Source organism: Sphaerodactylus townsendi, linkage group LG09 (genome assembly GCF_021028975.2).
Source record: "Sphaerodactylus townsendi isolate TG3544 linkage group LG09, MPM_Stown_v2.3, whole genome shotgun sequence".
NCBI classification, from domain to species: domain Eukaryota; kingdom Metazoa; phylum Chordata; class Lepidosauria; order Squamata; family Sphaerodactylidae; genus Sphaerodactylus; species Sphaerodactylus townsendi.
The window spans coordinates 14307960-14326614 of NC_059433.1; the positions used below are offsets into that span (position 1 = coordinate 14307960).

The 18655-nt window shown below is 50.1% G+C and overlaps 1 protein-coding gene across 5 annotated transcripts in view; it reads left to right on the top strand.

The window, feature by feature from the left end:
• CDH20 (cadherin 20) overlaps window positions 1-18655 on the top strand; it is a 250934-nt gene that overhangs the window by 189618 nt on the left and 42661 nt on the right. For all 5 annotated transcript variants that reach the window (XM_048507591.1, XM_048507593.1, XM_048507589.1 and 2 more), the window contains one exon: window positions 5089-5276. In XM_048507591.1, coding sequence (XP_048363548.1) covers window positions 5089-5276 — 188 coding nt within the window. The remainder of the gene's footprint in view (window positions 1-5088; window positions 5277-18655) is intronic.

Genomic DNA, 18655 nt, shown 5'->3' on the forward strand with positions numbered 1-18655 from the left:
AGTCTCCCCATGTAGCTAAAAGGCTCAAGATAAGTGTTCCATGAGTAATGGGCCTCTATGTACCTCACCGAGACTATCCTGAAAAAACAGTGCTACAAAAAATGTGGCAAAAGACAAATTTAAAACATCATTTATCCATCAGTGAGCCTTAACAGTGCCTGAGCCTGAAATTGGCTGCTAAGATCTGATCTCTGTGCAAATCTTCCCCATTTCCCCAGTTTAGCGCAACACTGCAAATTCAGAAAGTCCCCCCCCCCACACGCACTCACACACGGATGCACACAAACGTGATGACCTGCTTTGCATATGAAAGCGAGGGGCCAGCCGTTCTCCTTGGGTTGTCCAAACCCTGCCATCTGCATTGCGCCACCCGCCGTGCAGATGGCCAGAGAGCCAGAACCGTGCCAATCTAATCCCCGGAAAATGTCCTGTGCAGATGTCCTCCTTACTTGGAAAAAGAATTTAAATCAATTTCCCAGTCATTAGTGGTCCAAATTAGCCTCCTCTTTTTTTCTTTTATGAAACAGTCGTGTGTTTTTTTTTGTAGAACAATGCAAACACAGGGCAGTTATGCCCCGCTAAGCAACTACCCATCATTACGATGGGCACAAGATGTTGGGAAAGAAGTCTGTGGTTTAGTGATACTGTGCAGGGGAGGGAGGGACATCCACCATATGAGACCAGCTACCCAGAAGTTAGTTTTCCTTCACTGCAGCAAGAGGGCTACAGTGCCCCAGATGTAGACTGCAGCCATGGGAGACAGTAAATAGTCATGAAGAAGAAGAAGAAGAAGAAGAAGAAGAAGAAGAAGAAGAAGAAGAAGAAGAAGAAGAAGAAGAAGAAGAAGAAGAAGAAGAAGAAGACGACGACGACGACGACGACGACGACGACGGAGGAGGAGGAGGAGGAGGAGGAGGAGGAGGAGGAGGAGGAGGAGGAGGAGGAGGAGGAGGAGTTTGGATTTATATCCCCCCTTTCTCTCCTGCAGGAGACTCAAAGGGGCTGACAATCTCCTTGCCCTTCCCCCCTCACAACAAACACCCTGTGAGGCAGGTGGGGCTGAGAGAGCTCCGAGAAGCTGTGACTAGCCCAAGGTCACCCAGCTGGCATGTGTGGGAGTGCACAGGCTAATCTGAATTCCCCAGATAAGCCTCCACAGCTCAAGCGGCAGAGGTGGGAATCAAACCCGGTTCCTCCAGATTAGATACACGAGCTCTTAACCTCCTACGCCACTGCTGCTCCTCCATTAAGATGGAGCATGATGAAACACCCCTCCCAGTGACCGCAGAGTGACACATTTTACCCCTACCAGTTGTTCCCCAAGTCATACTATGCGTTAAACATATTTATGAGGAAGATAATCCAGATAAAGTCTATTGTAAATCAACAGGCTGATTCTCAAAGCAGTCGCCATTTTAGTTGCATCTGCATGAAACCCTGGTCAAGGCCCACCCACCCTGGAGGGGAGGGGAGGGAGGGGCATGGGGCCATCCTCTGGTTGTGGCCCACCCATTGTGGAGTAAAGGGAGGGGGAAGCCACAAGCAAAGCTAGCAAGGGTGAAAACACCACCCACGTGTCACTATTCCTGTTCTACTCCTCTGCAACCTTTGGGACACTTTAGTTTGGAGAGGAGACGTCTGAGGGGGGATATGATTGAAGTCTATGAAATTATGCATGGGGTAGAAAATGTTGACAGAGAGACATTTTTCTCTCTTTCTCACAATACTAGAACCAGGGGGCATTCATTGAAAATGCTGGGGGGAAGAATTAGGACTAATAAAAGGAAACACTTCTTCACGCAACACGTGATTGGTGTTTGGAATATGCTGCCACAGGAGGTGGTGATGGCCACTAACCTGGATAGCTTTAAAAGGGGCTTGGACAGATTTATAAAGAAGTCGATCTATGGCTCCCAATCTTGATCCTCTTTGATCTGAGATTGCAAATGCCTTAACAGACCAGGTGCTCGGGAGCAGCAGCAGCAGAAAGCCATTGCTTTCACCTCCTGCATGTGAGCTCCCAAAGGCACCTGGTGGGCCACTGCGAGTAGCAGAGAGCTGGACTAGATGGACTCTGGTCTGATCCAGCTGGCTTGTTCTTATGTTCTTATGTTCTTTCCCAACCCCATTCCCCTCCATGCAACATCTAGGTGGGGAGATAACTCTCAGGTGATTTTTTTGCATGTGCATCTCCTGTCTTGGGTCTAGTGTTGTTTTGCTAGACCACGTACATTTCCTGCAAATTTCACCAGTCTACTGCTCCAGAAAAAGACTGGCAGTGTTAAAAAAAATGTAAAGCTCTTCCGATGGCTCTGAATTGCTGCCTCGAAGAGTAGGAGAAACTGTTGTTGCAAAACAAACGCAGGCTGTCTCCCTTCACTTCCCCTGCAAAGTGAAAGGAAAAATCATGCTTTCGGAGCTTTCAAAAACTGTGAAGGTTCACTGATCTGAGGTGCGGTGAGTTTGGGAGAGGGGGAAATTTGTGTTTTACAAAGAATCCAACCCGAAGGGAATGTTCACTCAATGCAAAGCAGACCTCAAGTGCATAAATGGCCTGTGTCTACAGCAGTGTTTCCCAACCTTTTCGAGGTCAGGGTACCCTTGACCTCACTCTTCATATCTCACGGTACCCCTGCCACCACCCTCCACCTTCCCCTCCCATTGCCCCTGCTTGCCACACACCCCACCTTCCCCTCCCAGGGTGAAGGGAAGCACTGGGGGGGGGGTGGCTGCTGATCTTGCGGCAGGTCCTGCCTCTTGGGCCAGCTCCATGTCCTTGCTGGCGCCGGTGGCAGACACCACAAAAATGAGGGGGGGGGGCGATAGTGTTGCCGTGGTACCCTTGGGACATTCTCATGGCACCCCAGAGTACCAGGGAGCCCTGGTTGAGAATGGCTGGTCTACAGGATTGGTGCTTTCCAGACTAGTGGGCGTCATACAGCACAGTGCTGTGCAATTACCTTAAGTCTCTTAATTGAAGGAAGCTTAGTGGTGGAAAGTGCCATAAAGCACAGGTGTCAAACTCGCGGCCCTCCAGATGTTATGGACTACAGTTCCCATCATCCCCTGCCAGCATCATGTTATGGACTACAGTTCCCATCATCCCCTGCCAGCATCATTTCAGGAAGAAGAAACAGAAGTAGTGTTTAGATTTCTACCCTGCCTTTCTCTCCTCTAAGAAGTGTCAAAGTGACTTACAACTGCTTCCCTTCCTCCCGCACAACAGAGTCTTTGCAAGGCAGGTGGGGCCGAGAGAGTTGTGAGAGAACTGTGACTAAGCTCAAGGTCACCCAGCGGACTTCATGTGTAGGAGTGGAGAAACAAATCCAGTTCACCAGATAAGAGTTCACTGCTCATGTGGAAGAGTGGGGAATCAAACCTGGTCCTCCAGATTAGAGTTGGCTGCTCTTAACCAATATACCACATTGGCTACACCATCCTGGCAAGAGATGATCAGAGGTGGTTTGCCATTACCTGCCTCTGCATAGGCTGAGAGAGTCCAGAGAGACATTTGACTGACCCAAAGTCACCCAACAGGCTTCATTTGGTGGACTGGGGAATCAAACATGGTTGTCTAGATTAGAGTCCACCATTCTTAGCAACTACGGCCCTTTCCGCACAGGCGGTTTATGGCGGCCTGGGGATGGCAAAAACATTGTCCCCAGGGAGCCATTTCCTCGCGACACGGGCGCTTATGAAGCTGCTTGGCAGTCAAGCGACCGCCTCGCGAAGACCGCCTCGACCGTGGTGCGAAGCCTTTGTAGCAGCCGGGCTTCCAGGCTCTTCCCTCCCCTCCCGGCTAGATTCACTCTGTCCTGCGGCCCTCTGGTGCGTCGCCGAGGCCTGGGGACACGCCCCCTTTGCCCTGCGACCCTGGAGCAGTCGCGCAGGGCAGGGGGGCATGTCCCCTGGCCTCGGCGACGTGCCGGAGGGCCGCAGGACAGGTGAGTCGCTCTGATTCTGGGACCGTCCATGCGAACGGTCCCAGAGGGGTCGGGTCGGCGTGGATTGCGCCGTCCCAACCCCTTCCGCCTCCGTGCGGAAACAGCCTACATCACACTGGCTCTCAAAAGGACCTTAAAGTGGAGTAATTCTGCCCAGGATCACACTGGGACTCTGTTGTCGAGAAAGCCACCAAGAGACTTGTGGCAGCTTAAAGGTCAGCAGAGTTATTGTAGCATAAGTTTTTTGTTGACTAGACTGAACTTCATCAGCCTCAGTACTCTGATAGCTGTGAGCTGTTTGGACTTGCTATATAATGGAAGGCGATGCCAAGAAGCAGCAGGGTGTCATGGCAGTTCTTGTGAACTGCCAGAAACAAGCTGTTGATCTTGTCCCTCTGACATCTCCTACATTTTAAAACTTAGAACCGTTCAGTTCATTTTAGCTCCTTCAGGTTGTTCATGCTCCCACCAAACATACTGTTCCAAACTTTCCAGTGTAGTGCTCTTTACAGTAAAATGATTAAGTGCTGCTACCTGCGGTAATAAGTCACATCATTCTTGACACCTGAAGACCATAAATAGTGCGGGCAACTGAATTCAGAAATCATATAGTATCAGAGCGCTAGAGAAAGAAACCAGTCCAAAATTACAGTGTATTTATAGGGATCAAGAGTGGAACTTTCGAACACTGCAGAGTTGTCTTTTCCCCAGGCTTACCATTAAAGCGAATCAGTTATGCACCAGTTTTGCTGTCGTTTCATTTCAAGTTGCCACAGGAAGCATGGATGCTCTGATGAGAACTATTTAAATATGGCCCCAATATGCTGGGGAGCTTATTAAAACTCAGCAAGGGAGATTTAAATGTGCTTGGGTTTTCTCTGTTGGACGTGACCCTGTGCTTCTTTGCTTGCCATATGGAACTTTCAGATAGAACTCCCTACGGACTTTGTGGTTGGTTGAGAGTGGTCAGTGCGTTTTGTTGGGTTTGAATGTGTCCGTATGTTTGTTTCGTGCACAGCCCAGCCAACGTCAAGCCTTTTTGAGGTTCCTTGATTCAGTTGCAAAGGCCTGAGCGTTGGCTGGAGCGTTCTTCTATTTATTTGTTCTTCCCTTAATTTATTTTGCTTCATTCTGTTTCTTCCAGAACATTATCAAATGAGCATATTAGAATCTGCTCCCGTCAGCTCTACCGTGGGCCGTGTCCTTGCGAAAGACTTGGATGAAGGCATCAATGCGGAAATGAAATATAGCTTAGTGGATGGGGACGGTCTGGATGCTTTTGATATTATGACGGATCCTAATTATCAAGTTGGCATAATCACCGTGAGAAAGGTAATGTTCGCTGCTTGCGATTATTGCTATACCTACTGAGTCACCTCTCGGCACTGGGCCTGGGGGGCACCATGTTAAGAGGTTTGAATCCCATCTGGGGGGTCATTCTCAGAAGATGGTACTGAGGGATTCCTGCTCTACTCCATGGTCTGTGGGAGTGGCAAAGGGCTGTACTGGTGCATTTGCCCACCCCACCAGCATAAGGAGCATAAGGGTATAAATGAATTAAATGATGTAAATTGCCTTGAATTCCATAAGGAAGAAAGATGGCTATTGAATATCTTAAATAAAAAACCAAAATATCCAAAAGGTTATCTCTCCCAATGTGAAACTGTAAGCCAGTTAAGGCCAACAAACCATTACATTTGGCTTTGCTCCCTCCCCAAGACCGTCCATTCCTTCACCATTGGAACTCAGACGTTCTCGGTTATAGCTGCTACTGTGTGGAACGGATAACCGGAGGCGGTCGCAAGAATTTCCTCCTTGCAGATTTTCAGAAAGGGGTGCACACAAGGCAGTGTGGGTTTAATTGGTGTTTGGATTTCATTGAGTTGCATTATTTAGCATGTTGATTTGAATGTATTTTATTAGAGCCGTGCCGGGTTTTGCATCTCATTGTATTTTATGGAGTATTTTGACTCTATTGTGGAAGCTGCCTTGAACTCATTATTCTTTGGTGAAATGCAGGGGATAAACTTTTGAATAGATTGTTGGTCCTTCTGGGAGGAAAATGAAATGCTCCATTTTGTACCTGCTTTCCCTCCTTGCTAGTGTAACCTCAGCTTGTGGGTTCTGTGGGGCAGAACTTGGAATGAGTTTGCAACAACAATTTTTTTTAAAAAATGGTTTACTTTCTTAACATATAACATCAACATTTAACATCCCACTTCAAGGTCCTGTTCAGGTTGCATTTTCAAGTCCTTATATTTACAGTCTACTGATACTGCCAAGTCCAATTCTTCTTTGCAAGTGGGTTGGCTCCTGAAGACTCCAAGGGCTTGATGAACAGGATTCAACATGATGAAGGTTTCCAGGAGAACTCTCACCCATTACAACCACAAAAAGAAACCCTTAACAAGGTGTGTTAAGGGCTTATACAACCAAGGTCTGAGTCTGGTAGCCTTGTCTCCTCCAAACTAGCTCTGCAGCCTTCTGCTGCTTTGAGTCTCCACCCCTTACTGGATCAACCCATTCTGAGCATGATGGTTACACAAGCATTAGTAGTAGATGCCGGAACATGTTTTCTGTCAGGGAAAGAGCACGGGGGGGATTGAACCTCTTCACTAATTTGGCTGCAATTCCAAATTAGACACCCCATGGCTTCTTTTCAGTCTAAACCTATTTAGAAGATCCGATCATGAATCTCCAGCAACTGCTTTAGTTACACCCCAAGAAAGGTGTTAAAGCCCCGTAAGGCTTGTTCAAAGAACATACAAATCGACTGTGTACTGAAAACTACCCTGAAAGAGAATTATGTTTCTATAAAAGTAAATATTCCTGGTGGTTTTCAGACATCACGAAAAAAGCATCTCAGTCTGAAATGTAGCCTTTTAGATAAAAAAGACCTTTACAGCTTAATTGCCCTGCCGGGTGACTGATGTGTTCAATATTTGCATTCAGGCTGTAGCCCTATTTTTCACTCTGGTCTCCCAACAAACCATTATAGACTTCTCCATAAACCCATCAGACTTTCTTTTTAAGTTCCAACTTAAAGATACATCGATAGTGATTAGGCTAACAAGAGCTGCCTTTAAACTGGCAGCTAGGAACCGCGGTTCTATCGCGGTGCTCGCAGGAATGTATCCTCAATTACTAAGAAATCTAATGGCTCACCTGCTCGCTGTGACTACACTCGTATCCACATCAAGCTGCCCTATGAAAGTCTTGGCTTCAAACGTGCCTCTTCCAGCTGGTCAAACTCAGGGCAAGCTGTGCACCTTCTTCTTGTGCCCTTGGAACAGGGAAAGGAGAAAACCACAAAGGCTGGCTGGAGGACCTCAGATTTCAGCAGCTTCAAGAGGAAATGAGAGCAAGGGACAAGAGAATTAGATAAAAGAGGGGCCATTGCAGAAAATGTCCTCTTCCTCCTCCCCTCACTAAAAGCACCCAGAGCAGGGCACCAAGTGACAATCAAAAGTCTTAATGCCTCTCTAGCCAGTAGTGTTGCCTGTAACTGCTTCCCGGCTGTTATTACCCCGCCAGTATTTCAGATTCGCGCTTGTCTCACTATCATTTCTCTGGAGCGCTGCTTTTGCGGAGGAGGATTTTCGGGGACGAGTAACAGCAGGGAAAAGCATTAAGCATTCCCTTCCTGCCTGCCTTCCTCCAGTGCACATCACCCCTTCCTGATGGCGCTTGGATAGGAAAATGGGATATAGAGGCTTTGTCACCAACGTAGCAACATCATAATATGCAGTTTGCCTTGAATATTCTAATTCACGGGCCGCCCTTCTGCCCTGGTTACAACATTATCCAGTGTGCTTAGTTTTCTGAATTTGCGAGTATTTTTAAATGTCTGACAAAACTTCTTTCAGACTGAAAAAGGCTGATGGACCTGTTTACGTATTTGCTAAACTTGCATCTCCCCTTCCAGTAACAACTCTTTAAGTGGTGTTCAAAGGCCCTGTTCATTCCATCTCTGCATCTACAAAAGTTGGTACTCAAAGCATCAGCAGCAGCTGTTAAAGCAGGAAGGCCATCATAAGGCAGGGACAACTGTAGTCGTGACCGCGAGGTCAGCGCAAGAACGAGACGAGACGCGGTGATAACATCTGGTGGAGAGCGCCAGCAGCGGGAGCGTGGGTGTCCGTTGAATTCTTAGCTGCACTCTCCCGCTGCTGGTTCCTGGGCACCTTTTTATTATGATTCTAGCGAGGCGGTAGAAGGGCAGAACGGGGAAATCCGGGAGAAGCGGGAGACTGAGAGGATCATCATGTGGATGCCATGAGTCTCACCTGGCTGCTACTGCAGCGAGAGGAGCATCAGCTGCTCTGGGCCTAATCCTCACCTGGAATAGGGGCAACAGACCATTGTCCCTTTGTCTGGGACACCTCGGGTGGTTGTGGCAAGCCAGGTAGTTCCATGACCAAAGTGGACTCATCGGGGTGAGGAGTGGGGGAGCCGGTAATTGCGAATCTTCAGAAAGATCGTGTAGGAGCCGCTGGTGTTCCAGCTTCATTTCACGGTGCTGCTGGGTCAGCAGCTCATCCCTACATCTCCTCCTTTTTTTACATTTTAGAAGGGAGGCCGAATCGTTAGGGGGCGATTTAAGGGGACGCTCGCCTCCTCCGCCGTTTGGCCAAGCGCTGGTCAGAAGCTGCTTGTGCAACATTAGAACTTGGTTGCCATGGCGTAAGGGAAGGTCGAGGGGTTTCTTTTACACATGTTACAGGCAATATTAGATATGACGCCATTGAATGAAACAAGATCCGACGATGAGGCAGCACCAATCAACGGCGAAAATGCAGTAGCTGCATACAATAGCATCTTAAGCTATCTCCCCGGTAGCCAGCTCCAGAGGGCTGGACCACCAGTAAAAGGCAAAACGCCATACTCTCAAAGATTAGATACTAATATCCTTGCAGTTCACGCACTTTCATATGAATCAACAAATGGAATTATCAGGAAAGATTAAAACAACACATATCATATACTATTCCCTCACAACCTTGCAGTGATGCAATAACAACAAATAATCAATAAGCTGGACGATTATCTGGAAAGTGCGCTGGACGAAGTTCCTGCTGCTCAGAGGCCAGAGCACTCCAGAGCAATGGAGGTGGAGTTGATGGATTTCGCGAAGGGCTGGAGAAAACAGGCTAGCCGGCCAATGGTCTTAGCTGTTGTAAGAAGCTGAAGTTCGGGGACTCCCACTGCAAAGGGAAGTCAGCGCGAGGGAGACGAACTCCGCCGGAGAGGGCAACCGCTAGGCCGCTTCTGGCAAGAGGGGTTGAGGGGCAGAGATGGAGCGGCGGCGGCGGCGTCCGGGCTCCCCGGAAGTGGAGCCTTGAGGCAGGACGATGGTGAGGCGGCTAAAAGAGCAACAGAGAGTCCCGGCAGAAAGCCGAGCAGGGATGTAGTTGAAAAGTTCTCTCTCCGCTCGCGAGAGTCCAGAACCAATCCTTGGGGAGCAAGACGATTCTCGCGTTACACCGCGGGGGGAATGTCCTCCGCGCGGGCTGATACGCAGTTCCAGTTGGCCGAGCCGGTGAATATGGGCCCGGATCGGTCTCTCGTCTTGCCGTGCACGGCAATGCGGGCGCAAGTATTGGACTTGTGGGATTGGCGACAGTCTTGGTGACAAGGGAGAGAGCGCCGGCCGGGAGGGTTTGGACGACGGGTCCCCAGTCAGCCATAGAGTACTTGATGGATGACAGCATTCATAAAGGGGCTTAAACCAGACTCCGCCTAGGAAGTCTCCAGGGAGCTTTTGCAAAAGCGGGGAGCAGGCAGGGAGCTTAGCAGGCTCCCCGACTCCCTAGGTACTGGCCCAGGCAGAAAGGGACGAAAGAAGCGCTGGCAGCGGCAAGCAAATTGCTCCCCAGATGTATTGGTTTGGTCAAAGCCTCGTCCAATCGGGGGGGGGTGGGCCGACCGCCTTACTGGCAGGAGGCAGCAGGAGCAGGCAAGGATGGTGGCTGCCGAAAGTTGGCAGTGATGATTGCAGAAGAGAGGTGGGCACAGAGGTTCTCGGGCGTCTCGCGGGTGGCTCTTGCTGGCATGCGAGCAGCTCTTGAGCTTGAAGCTGGCGTATGCTTTGGACATTCCCCCAGTGTCATCCGGGTTAACCCTTGGACCGTCTGAAGGGCGTCGGTGGCGGCGCTTCCGCTAGCGAAGGCCGCTGGACCAAGGATCCTCCAGGAGAGATGCTGTTCCATCTCCGGGATGGGGTTGTTTTCCTCCTGGCGCCCATTCCATGGGCTGGCCTGTCATGGCGCAAGTCGGGATCCACGGGAGAGTCTGTAGGAAGAAGGACTGAAACACACCTTTCCTTCCCAGGTTATAGGAGAGGCACGGTCCTGCCAGGCTTGGAGAGCCGATATGCGCGGGAGGTCAAAATCAAGTTTTGTTGGATTTAGTGTTTGATGTTTTATAAAAGATGACTATATCAAATCGAAGGGGAAACTTATCTTGCAGCCCGCGTAAGGGTTGCTTTTAATGCAGTCTACTGGGGGCCGCCCACTCCTCTTTCTTTAGATTGGTTTGACAGGAAGAAGAAGGCAGAGGGTAGGCGATCCTGATGGAAGCGCTGGCTTCAGATGGCTATCAGGGTGCGCGCTAGAGCGAAAATGGGTCGGCGAGCTCTTTCGAGGGAGTGAGGGGGCAAAAGCGGACCCTGGGGAATTGTGGGTATGCATGCTAATTTGCAACATAAAAGCAGGCCTTGGATCTGCGCTTTTGGCAGTGGTGGATGCATCCAGGAGACAAAGCAATCAACGAAGCGATTAGGGAGTAAAACTCCACACACAAAAAGGGGGAGGGGGCCTTTCTTTGCAGGGAAAATGTTCTTACCGTGGACCTTGGTGGTTAGTGCTCGAGAGGGCTGGAAAATGCCGTGCTGAATTTGTAATCGACTATCTTGGGAATTGCCGCCGCCGAAACCGGGCCTCCTTATAGGGGCAGCTTTGGCCAAGCGCCTGGCCTTGCACACTGTGTTCATATTGAGCCGCCAGGCGGCTGCGGCAACCACAACCCACACAGGTTATGTGTGAATTTGCAGCGGCGAAGCATCCCCTTGACTAGGAGGCCTGCCAGGAACTGGCCGCTTAAACCACTCCTTAAGGGCGGCCATTCCTCGGCCTAAGACGAACCTCTGATGCAGCTGGTGGCAGCCACAAGCCAAACAGGTTTGTTAGGGACATAGTGGCGCAGCCCTCCTTTTAAATCTTCGGGGCCTGTCCTGGCAGTGCTTTCTGGGCGGTACTCAGGACGGGCCCAGATTTTAATCCAGGGAGGGCCAGTCAGCCAATTGGCCCTCCCGCCTTTTGCTGGTTGAAAAATAGAGGGAAGAGAAAAGGAAAAAAGAAAGGGGGAAATAAGTTTCCTGGCGGAAGTTCAGAAAATGAGTTCAGAAGGCACAAATTAGGGATCAATAATCTGTAGTGGGATGGGCTCTTATCCCATCCCCCAAGACTAGGGTCGTTTTGACCTGGCTCATGAGGTCCCTTCCCAGAAGATTGACATGGATGTCCAGGAATGATGGAAGCGGACTGTGAGCTGCCAGCTTTCGAAGCCCTCCTGGGCTATGGACCGTGCGGAGCAGGCGGATGCTCCGCCTCGCGATTTGTTTTCCCCCCACCCCCCAGATATGCGGACAGGCCTCGGTTGGCCACTGGTCAGGCCACTCGGCTGCTCTTGATGACGGTCACATCAGCGCCCGGTGTACCACTCAGGCCCTTGAACAGGCGAACACCCACTCCACATGGTGAGCTCCAAGATACTGGCGGGAGCTTTCCGGATGGGTGTTTCCCACCGGCCAGCGAATGGTGGTGAACACTGGCTGGCGCCCAGATACCGGCTGCCGCAGGCTCGTGGCGCTATTATTAAGGCCGATGGGCGGCGCGAAGCGCGCTGGGGCAGGAGGATCAGCACAATGTGCGCCAGCTGGTTCCGCTGGGCAACTCCTATGGGATGTTCGCCCAGACTTGCGAGGAATGGATGGGTCCCTGAGTGCATGGAGTCGACATCTCACGGGGACGCATGAACAATCCCTCGTTCAGCGGTAGCGGAGGCCTTTGGCAGCACCAGCCCAATGGTCCCGGTAGTGGGATGGGGTACAGCCATATGCTGGGTTGGGAGCGACGAAGGGGACCCTCGATAGAGGGGCGAACTTGAAGGATGATGTGGGCTGGGTGCACGTGATATGGCGAGATGCTACTTGCAGAGGGGGGGTGGCTTGGGTGTGGGTCTTGGTGTTTGGGCCTGTTCTAGTTACTCTCCTCCTTGGTCCTGGGCTGGGGAGATGCCCGGGCTGAAGCCTCCCGACGGGCAGTCGCTTCTCCAGTGGGAAGCACTTCCTTCTGCAGCACGAGGCGGGCTCGGCATCGGGTTTTTGGCAAGGCCCTCGGGACGCTTTGAAAATGTCTCTTGGGGGAGGACCCTCCTCCACTCGGGATTGTAGGCCCCCCCGCCGGCTGCGCTACACTCCCTCCGGAGAGTGTCCTGCAACCTGCCGCAATTACCGAAGCAATCATCCTGGGGCTGTCCCCTGGTGGTGGAGAGTGCTGCGGCGAAGGAGGCTAGCTTGGTGGGGCGAGGAGGATCCGGCGTCTACCGTGGCAAGCCTTTAAGCCATGTCGGCCAGTTCAGGATCACCGCTTTGCCCAGTCGGTGATTGCTCTGCTGCACTCAGTGCGGGAGGCGTTCTCCCTGGCGCGCCAAGGGCGCATGAGGAGCTCGCTTTTGGGCCTCCTCGCTATCTACCTGCCTCTTGAGTGACGCCTCCTGGAGCCTCAAGGTTCACAAATTCGAAGCGTAGGGTTCTTGCGGGTTTTTGGCCGGATGAAGCGGAGAAACTTTGGGTTGGTTATCGCGGCATTGGGAACCTTTTGGATAAACGCGCTCTTTGTAGGCGCATTCAGAAGCGCGGTAATCGTGAAGGTGTATTCTGGCAGGACGTAAATCTGATCGCTAGGGGCTACGGCGAAGGCATCGAAGCCGCAAAGGATTCTTTGCGCTGGGCGGGTATAGGCGCCGTACCGAGGCGACTGCCCCTAGCTTAAACATTGCTGGCGAACTTCGCTTTCCCACAGATCACATATTGTGCAGGGCTCAAACGCATGTGAAAGGTGGGCTTCCAGTCATCCGAACCATTAGGTGATTCCTTGCGAGCGTTGCTTCCAGCATGCCCTCTCACATAGGGGCTACAGGTGGACTCCTACGCCCCGCATCGCTTATGGCGGAGCTCGGTTGAGGATGTTATAGCCTAAAGGGCGGTACTGCAAAACAACCGCCGCAACAATGCCATCCTCCCCCTCGGTATCCGAAGCTGGAAGTCGGAAGCGGGCAGCATAGAAGGCCGCAGGATATTCGGGCATATCGCCTTCCCGCCAGGGTTTTTTTTTCGCAGGTCGCGGCTAATAATGCTTTCTGGCGAGTGTTTTGAAAACCCGCGCCATTACGTGGCGCTTAACGGAGGTGCTATGGCTTCAGAAAATGTATAAGGCGGAGCAAGGGAGGGGCCGTGGCCGAGCCGTCGGGAGAATTTGAAGGAGGTAGGGGAGCAAGGGGGCAGAAGGGAGGACAGGCATCCAATTTAGAGGATAGAGAAAAATTCGGGTGAAACTGAAGTTAAAAGGCTCTAAAGTGTTAGTGGCTTATCTACAGCAAGGGAGCCATAGACTCCGCAGGCTGATGGCGAAGCATAACACTGTCTCCACGTCAGTAGCAGTGCGACATCGGCCCTCGGTGGCTCTGTGCGAAGAGTGCGCTCGATGTTTTCCCAATCCTTAAGATTCAATGTCCCCCTCCGGGTACCATGGACATTGAGCTTCAATCTCAACCAATTTGGCGAAGCCCCTCTCTTTATGGAGACTCCTGCCGCTTTTCTCGCTTAACGCTTTTAGTTCGTTAACGTGCTTGTCATAAGCCCTGCTTTTGCAAGCTCCCTATACTTACCGTGTTCCATCGGACGAGAGAGTGTCCTAGGACCTCGGGTCCCTGGATGCGCCTTTATCCAGCTGACGGGCGATACCGGAAGGTGGTTCCCTGGATGCGCTCGATCCAGCGGACGCCGGGTACCGCCAAGCCTTTTCCTGTACACGGTAAGCAGGGTGGAGGTTCGAGGATTCCCGGTTTCGCACCAGCTTGTAGTCGCGGACCGCAGGTGGTCAGCGCAAGAACGGTGATCGAGATCGCCGGTGATAACATTCTCCGGTGGAGAGCCAGCAGCGGGAGCGCCGGGTGTCCGTGGTTCCTTAGCGACTTTCTGCCGCGTGCGGCTGGTTCCTGGCACCTTTTATTATGATTCTAGCGGAGGCGCGGTAGAAGGGCGGAACGGGGAACCGAGAGCGTGGAGAGCCGGAGACTGGAGAGATCATCATGTGATGCATGATCTCACCTGGCTGCTACGTGCGCGAGAGGAGCATCAGCGTCTGGGCCTAATCCTCACCTGGGGGCAAGACCATTGTCCCTTTGGCTGGGACACCCGGTGGTTGTGAGCCAGGTAGTTCATGACCCGTGACTCATCGGGGGGTGAGGAGTCGGGGAGCGTGTGCAATTACCAGAAGATTCAGAGGAGCGCTTGGTGTTCCAGCTGCCCATTACTTAATACGGTGCTGCTGGGTCAGCAGCTCATCCCTACAGACAACATTTTTATTTGAAACAATGTAAATGGAAGTTTGCTTTACACGGACCTGTTCCATTTATGGTCAGTCAAAGTAGCTCAGTCAGGATCTGCACTGACCATTCACTTGACAATGGCTGCAGAACGATGTTTTTGAAAAGAATCATTAGTTTAGCATTTCTCAAATATGCCGGTTTGGGGAAAATAGGCTGTTGCAACTTCATTTCAGTAGGCTGTGCAAAGTTCTCCCCGAAAACGGTGTTTTACCGTCCCCACACTGCTGTTTTTGGCCAGTGCAGAATGGGCCAGAGTGAAAACCACTTCCTTGGATCAGTGACTAATCAGCTCGACTCCAAAGCCGCCATGCTTCATAGCTTGTTCCTCACACAAACAAAATAATCAAACAATTATTTCGTATCTTTACAGTTTCCAAATATTAAGTGTTGCCCTGACCTGGATAGCTCCAAGCTAGCCAGATCTCATCAGATCTCAGAAGCTAAGCAGGTGTTTGGATGGGAGGCCTCCAGGGTTGCGATGTGGAGGCAGGCAATGGCAAACCACCTCCGAACATCTCTTGCCTTGAAAACCCCACCAGGGGTCACCATAGACGTTTTCCTCATGGACCAAATATCCTGGGATGGGGAGGTGAAATATCCCAGTCTGCGCATGATTTTTGCAGGGCATACGGTCCTAAATTGGGCCCGCTCCACGAGATTTCCCTTATCTCGGGGTTTTCAAAAATTGCTAAATTGGCAGTACTTTTCGAAAATCCCATGCTGATCCCACTGCCATGCAAACACCGCGGGAGAAGGACCAGTTTATTTATCCCACCTTGCCGCTTTCTCTCCTCCCCCCTGTGCCCACCTCCCTTGTCTCCCCTTCTGATGTTACGTTCTTCTCTCCTGCCGACTGTTGCAGCCTGCCCTTTCGTTCAAGATCCACCAATCAGAAAGTGGGGAAAACAGGAAGGTTTGCACATGCGCGGAAACATTTACGTGGGAGATGCAAATAAACCAGCCTCATGCAAAATTAACCGGAGTACTTCATCCCAGCCCTAACATGATAACGGGCAGCCATGCAAAGAGAGAAACTGAGATTAAAGCAATCCAGTACGTACGATCCCAGTTCTACACCGGGGTAATTGTGGCATGTGGAAAACGCCATGATTCAGCTATGGCTTGACAGCAATTAAATAAATAAATTAACCTACAAACAATCTACAGACCCACTAAGAAAATTCAACAAATGCTACATTCAGCAAAGGATAAGAGGGGTCCTCTAGCTACTGCAGAAGTCTACCGCATACCATGTAGCTGTGGACAAGTCCAAGTCCAAGTCCAAACGCAGCGCTCAGACACCAATTAAAGAACACGAAAGGCACTGCAGACTATTTCAGCCAGAAAAATCAGCAATTGCAGAACACTTGATAAACCAACCTGGACACAGAATATTATTTGAAAACACAGAAATTCTGGACCACTCTGAAAACCACTACGTCAGACTACATAGAGAAGCCATTGAAATTCACAAGCACATGGACAATTTCAACAGGAAGGAAGAAACCATGAAAATGAACAGAATTTGGCTGCCAGTGTTGAAAAACTCTAGAATCAAGACAGTGACTGATCAGCTCCACACAGACACAGGACAACTATAGACTATAGCACTCAAAGGGAACAAAGACCAGGATACTTCTATTCAGATCCATTCACGTATTGACCTTGCTATCTTCATTGTTACTCCCATGCTACAGACTTCTCTGTGACTCACATGCCAGGCTACTCTATTCAGATGGCCTCACCTTTTCACCTCACAGTATATATACTCCACTTGCTTTCCATTACTACCATCAGATCCTCTGAAGATGCCAGCCACAGATCCAGGCAAAACGTCAGGAGAGAATGCTGCTAGAACACGGCCATACAGCCCAGAAACCATACAGCACCCCAGTGATTCCGGCCGTGAAAGCCTTCGACAATACAATTAAATAAATAAATAACCATTACCACCTTTACCCCAACTATTATTCACCTTCTATATATTTGATAATGTTCTATACAAGTTTTTAGTTGTTCCTTCCCAGGATGCAATAAACATATTTGTAAATATATGTATAATTACTAGGAAGATAAGAATGGATGTGAGTGGAAGGGCAGTAGCTCAGAGGCAGAACCTATGCTTTGCAGGTGATTCAGGTGATTCCCCTGCCCGAAAGGCACTTTGGAGAGCTGCTGCCAGTCAGACTGCCAAGTACGGAGCCAGCCGTGAAACTGTGCTAAACAATTCCGACAAAACTTTTTTTAAAACAGACTTTCTGGTGCCGTGGTTGCCCTAAAAACCTCCACAGCTGCTTAAAGGAGCACACATTTTGTTTTTGATCAAGATCTGCGCCAATTAAAGGGATTCAATTTTGTGAATATTCAGCACTAAACTCCTCATTATTGTAATAGTAAAGAGAATATAACCATTGCGCGGTTCGAAATTAAATGATCAGCGGGAGGCTTCATAATGTTCCATAAGACCCTTTCAGCTGTTTCCGCATCCCATTTTATGGAGTTTCTTTGGTCATTCCTAGGCGCCACTTTGCCGTTGTCACTTTGTTTAATTGCCATTTTACTGTTTTGCGTAAAAAGCACACATTGGGTGTCACTGCAGTACAGTTATCGGCGTGGATTCTTTCCTGTGTAAAATGTACTGAGAGAGGGGTGTAAATACGCAGCATGGAAAAAGAATTTCATCTGCCAAAGGGAGATGCCAGCATGGGGCTTTTCAGTATCACATTTGCTCTGTGGTAAAAGCCTCCTATAAAGTACAATAATACTAACTGGCGTAAACCAGCCAACGAAGAGTGCATTAGAAAGTCGAGACTGCAGTGAAAAAGAAGCCTGTATTTAAACTCTCTGCAATTTGGTGTCGGTGGAATTAGCCGTGCCTAAGGTGGGCCACATTACATCCATTGAAATATTATAAAACACAGTATTTATTTAACATGTCCTATATGAGGTAAAGTTATTAACTGTGTTATCTTAACAGTATTTACAAGAACCCTGTTTGACAGGGTAGTGCTCCCCCTGAAGTACAGGTAGATGGGAAGAGGGGATACAGTGGCGTAGTGGTTAAGAGCAGGTGCACTCTAATCTGGAGACCCAGGTTTGAGTCCCCGCTCTGCCACTTGAGCTGTGGAGGCTTATCTGGAGAACCAGATTAGCCTGTGCACTCCAACACACGCCAGCTGGGTGACCTTGGGCGAGGCATAGCTCTTCGGAGCTCTCTCAGCCCCACCCACCTCACAGGGTATTTGTTGTGGGGGGGAGGGAAAGGAGATTGTAAGCCCCTTTGAGTCTCCTACAGGAGAGAAAGAGCAGATATAAATCCAAACTACTACTCCTATTCCTCCTCTTCTTCTTTTTCTTTTTCTTCATCATCATCTTCTTCTTCTTAATGCATCTGTGGCCAGCCTCAGATTTGAAGCATGGAGTTCTTGTAACCATTTACTTTGACTGGACCTAAATTCTTTGACTGGAATCCAAAATGCGCTCATGGACTAAGAAAATGTATACATCTAAGCACACATGCATGTATTCTATCACTTACCAGACTATGGCAAAAATTAGACCAATTTCACATCAACTTGGAGCAGTCTATGTATGTTACTGTGTTTTCAGTGGAATTTGCATTTGAATGTGTATCTGTATCTATATTCTTGCCCAACGGATCAATATTAAGGGTGACTGGATTGGTGTCAAGGCAAGACTAGAAATGAAACCAGGCCAGTGATGCTACCAATTAAATTTATTCCTCTAGAGCAGCCATTCTCAACCAGGGTTCCGTGGTACCCTGGGGTGCCGTGAGCATGTCCCAGGGGTACCGTGGCAACACTACCGCCCCCCCTCATTTTTGTGGTGTCTCCCACCGACACCAGCAAGGACATGGAGCTGGCCCCCAGGGCAGGGCCGGCCGCAAGGTCAGCAGCACCCCCCCAGTGCTTCCCTTCACCCTGGGAGGGGAAGGTGGGGTGTGTGGCAAGCAGGAGCAATGGGAGGGGAAGGTGGGGGTGGCGGCAGGGGTACTGTGAGATATTAAGAGTGAGGTCAAG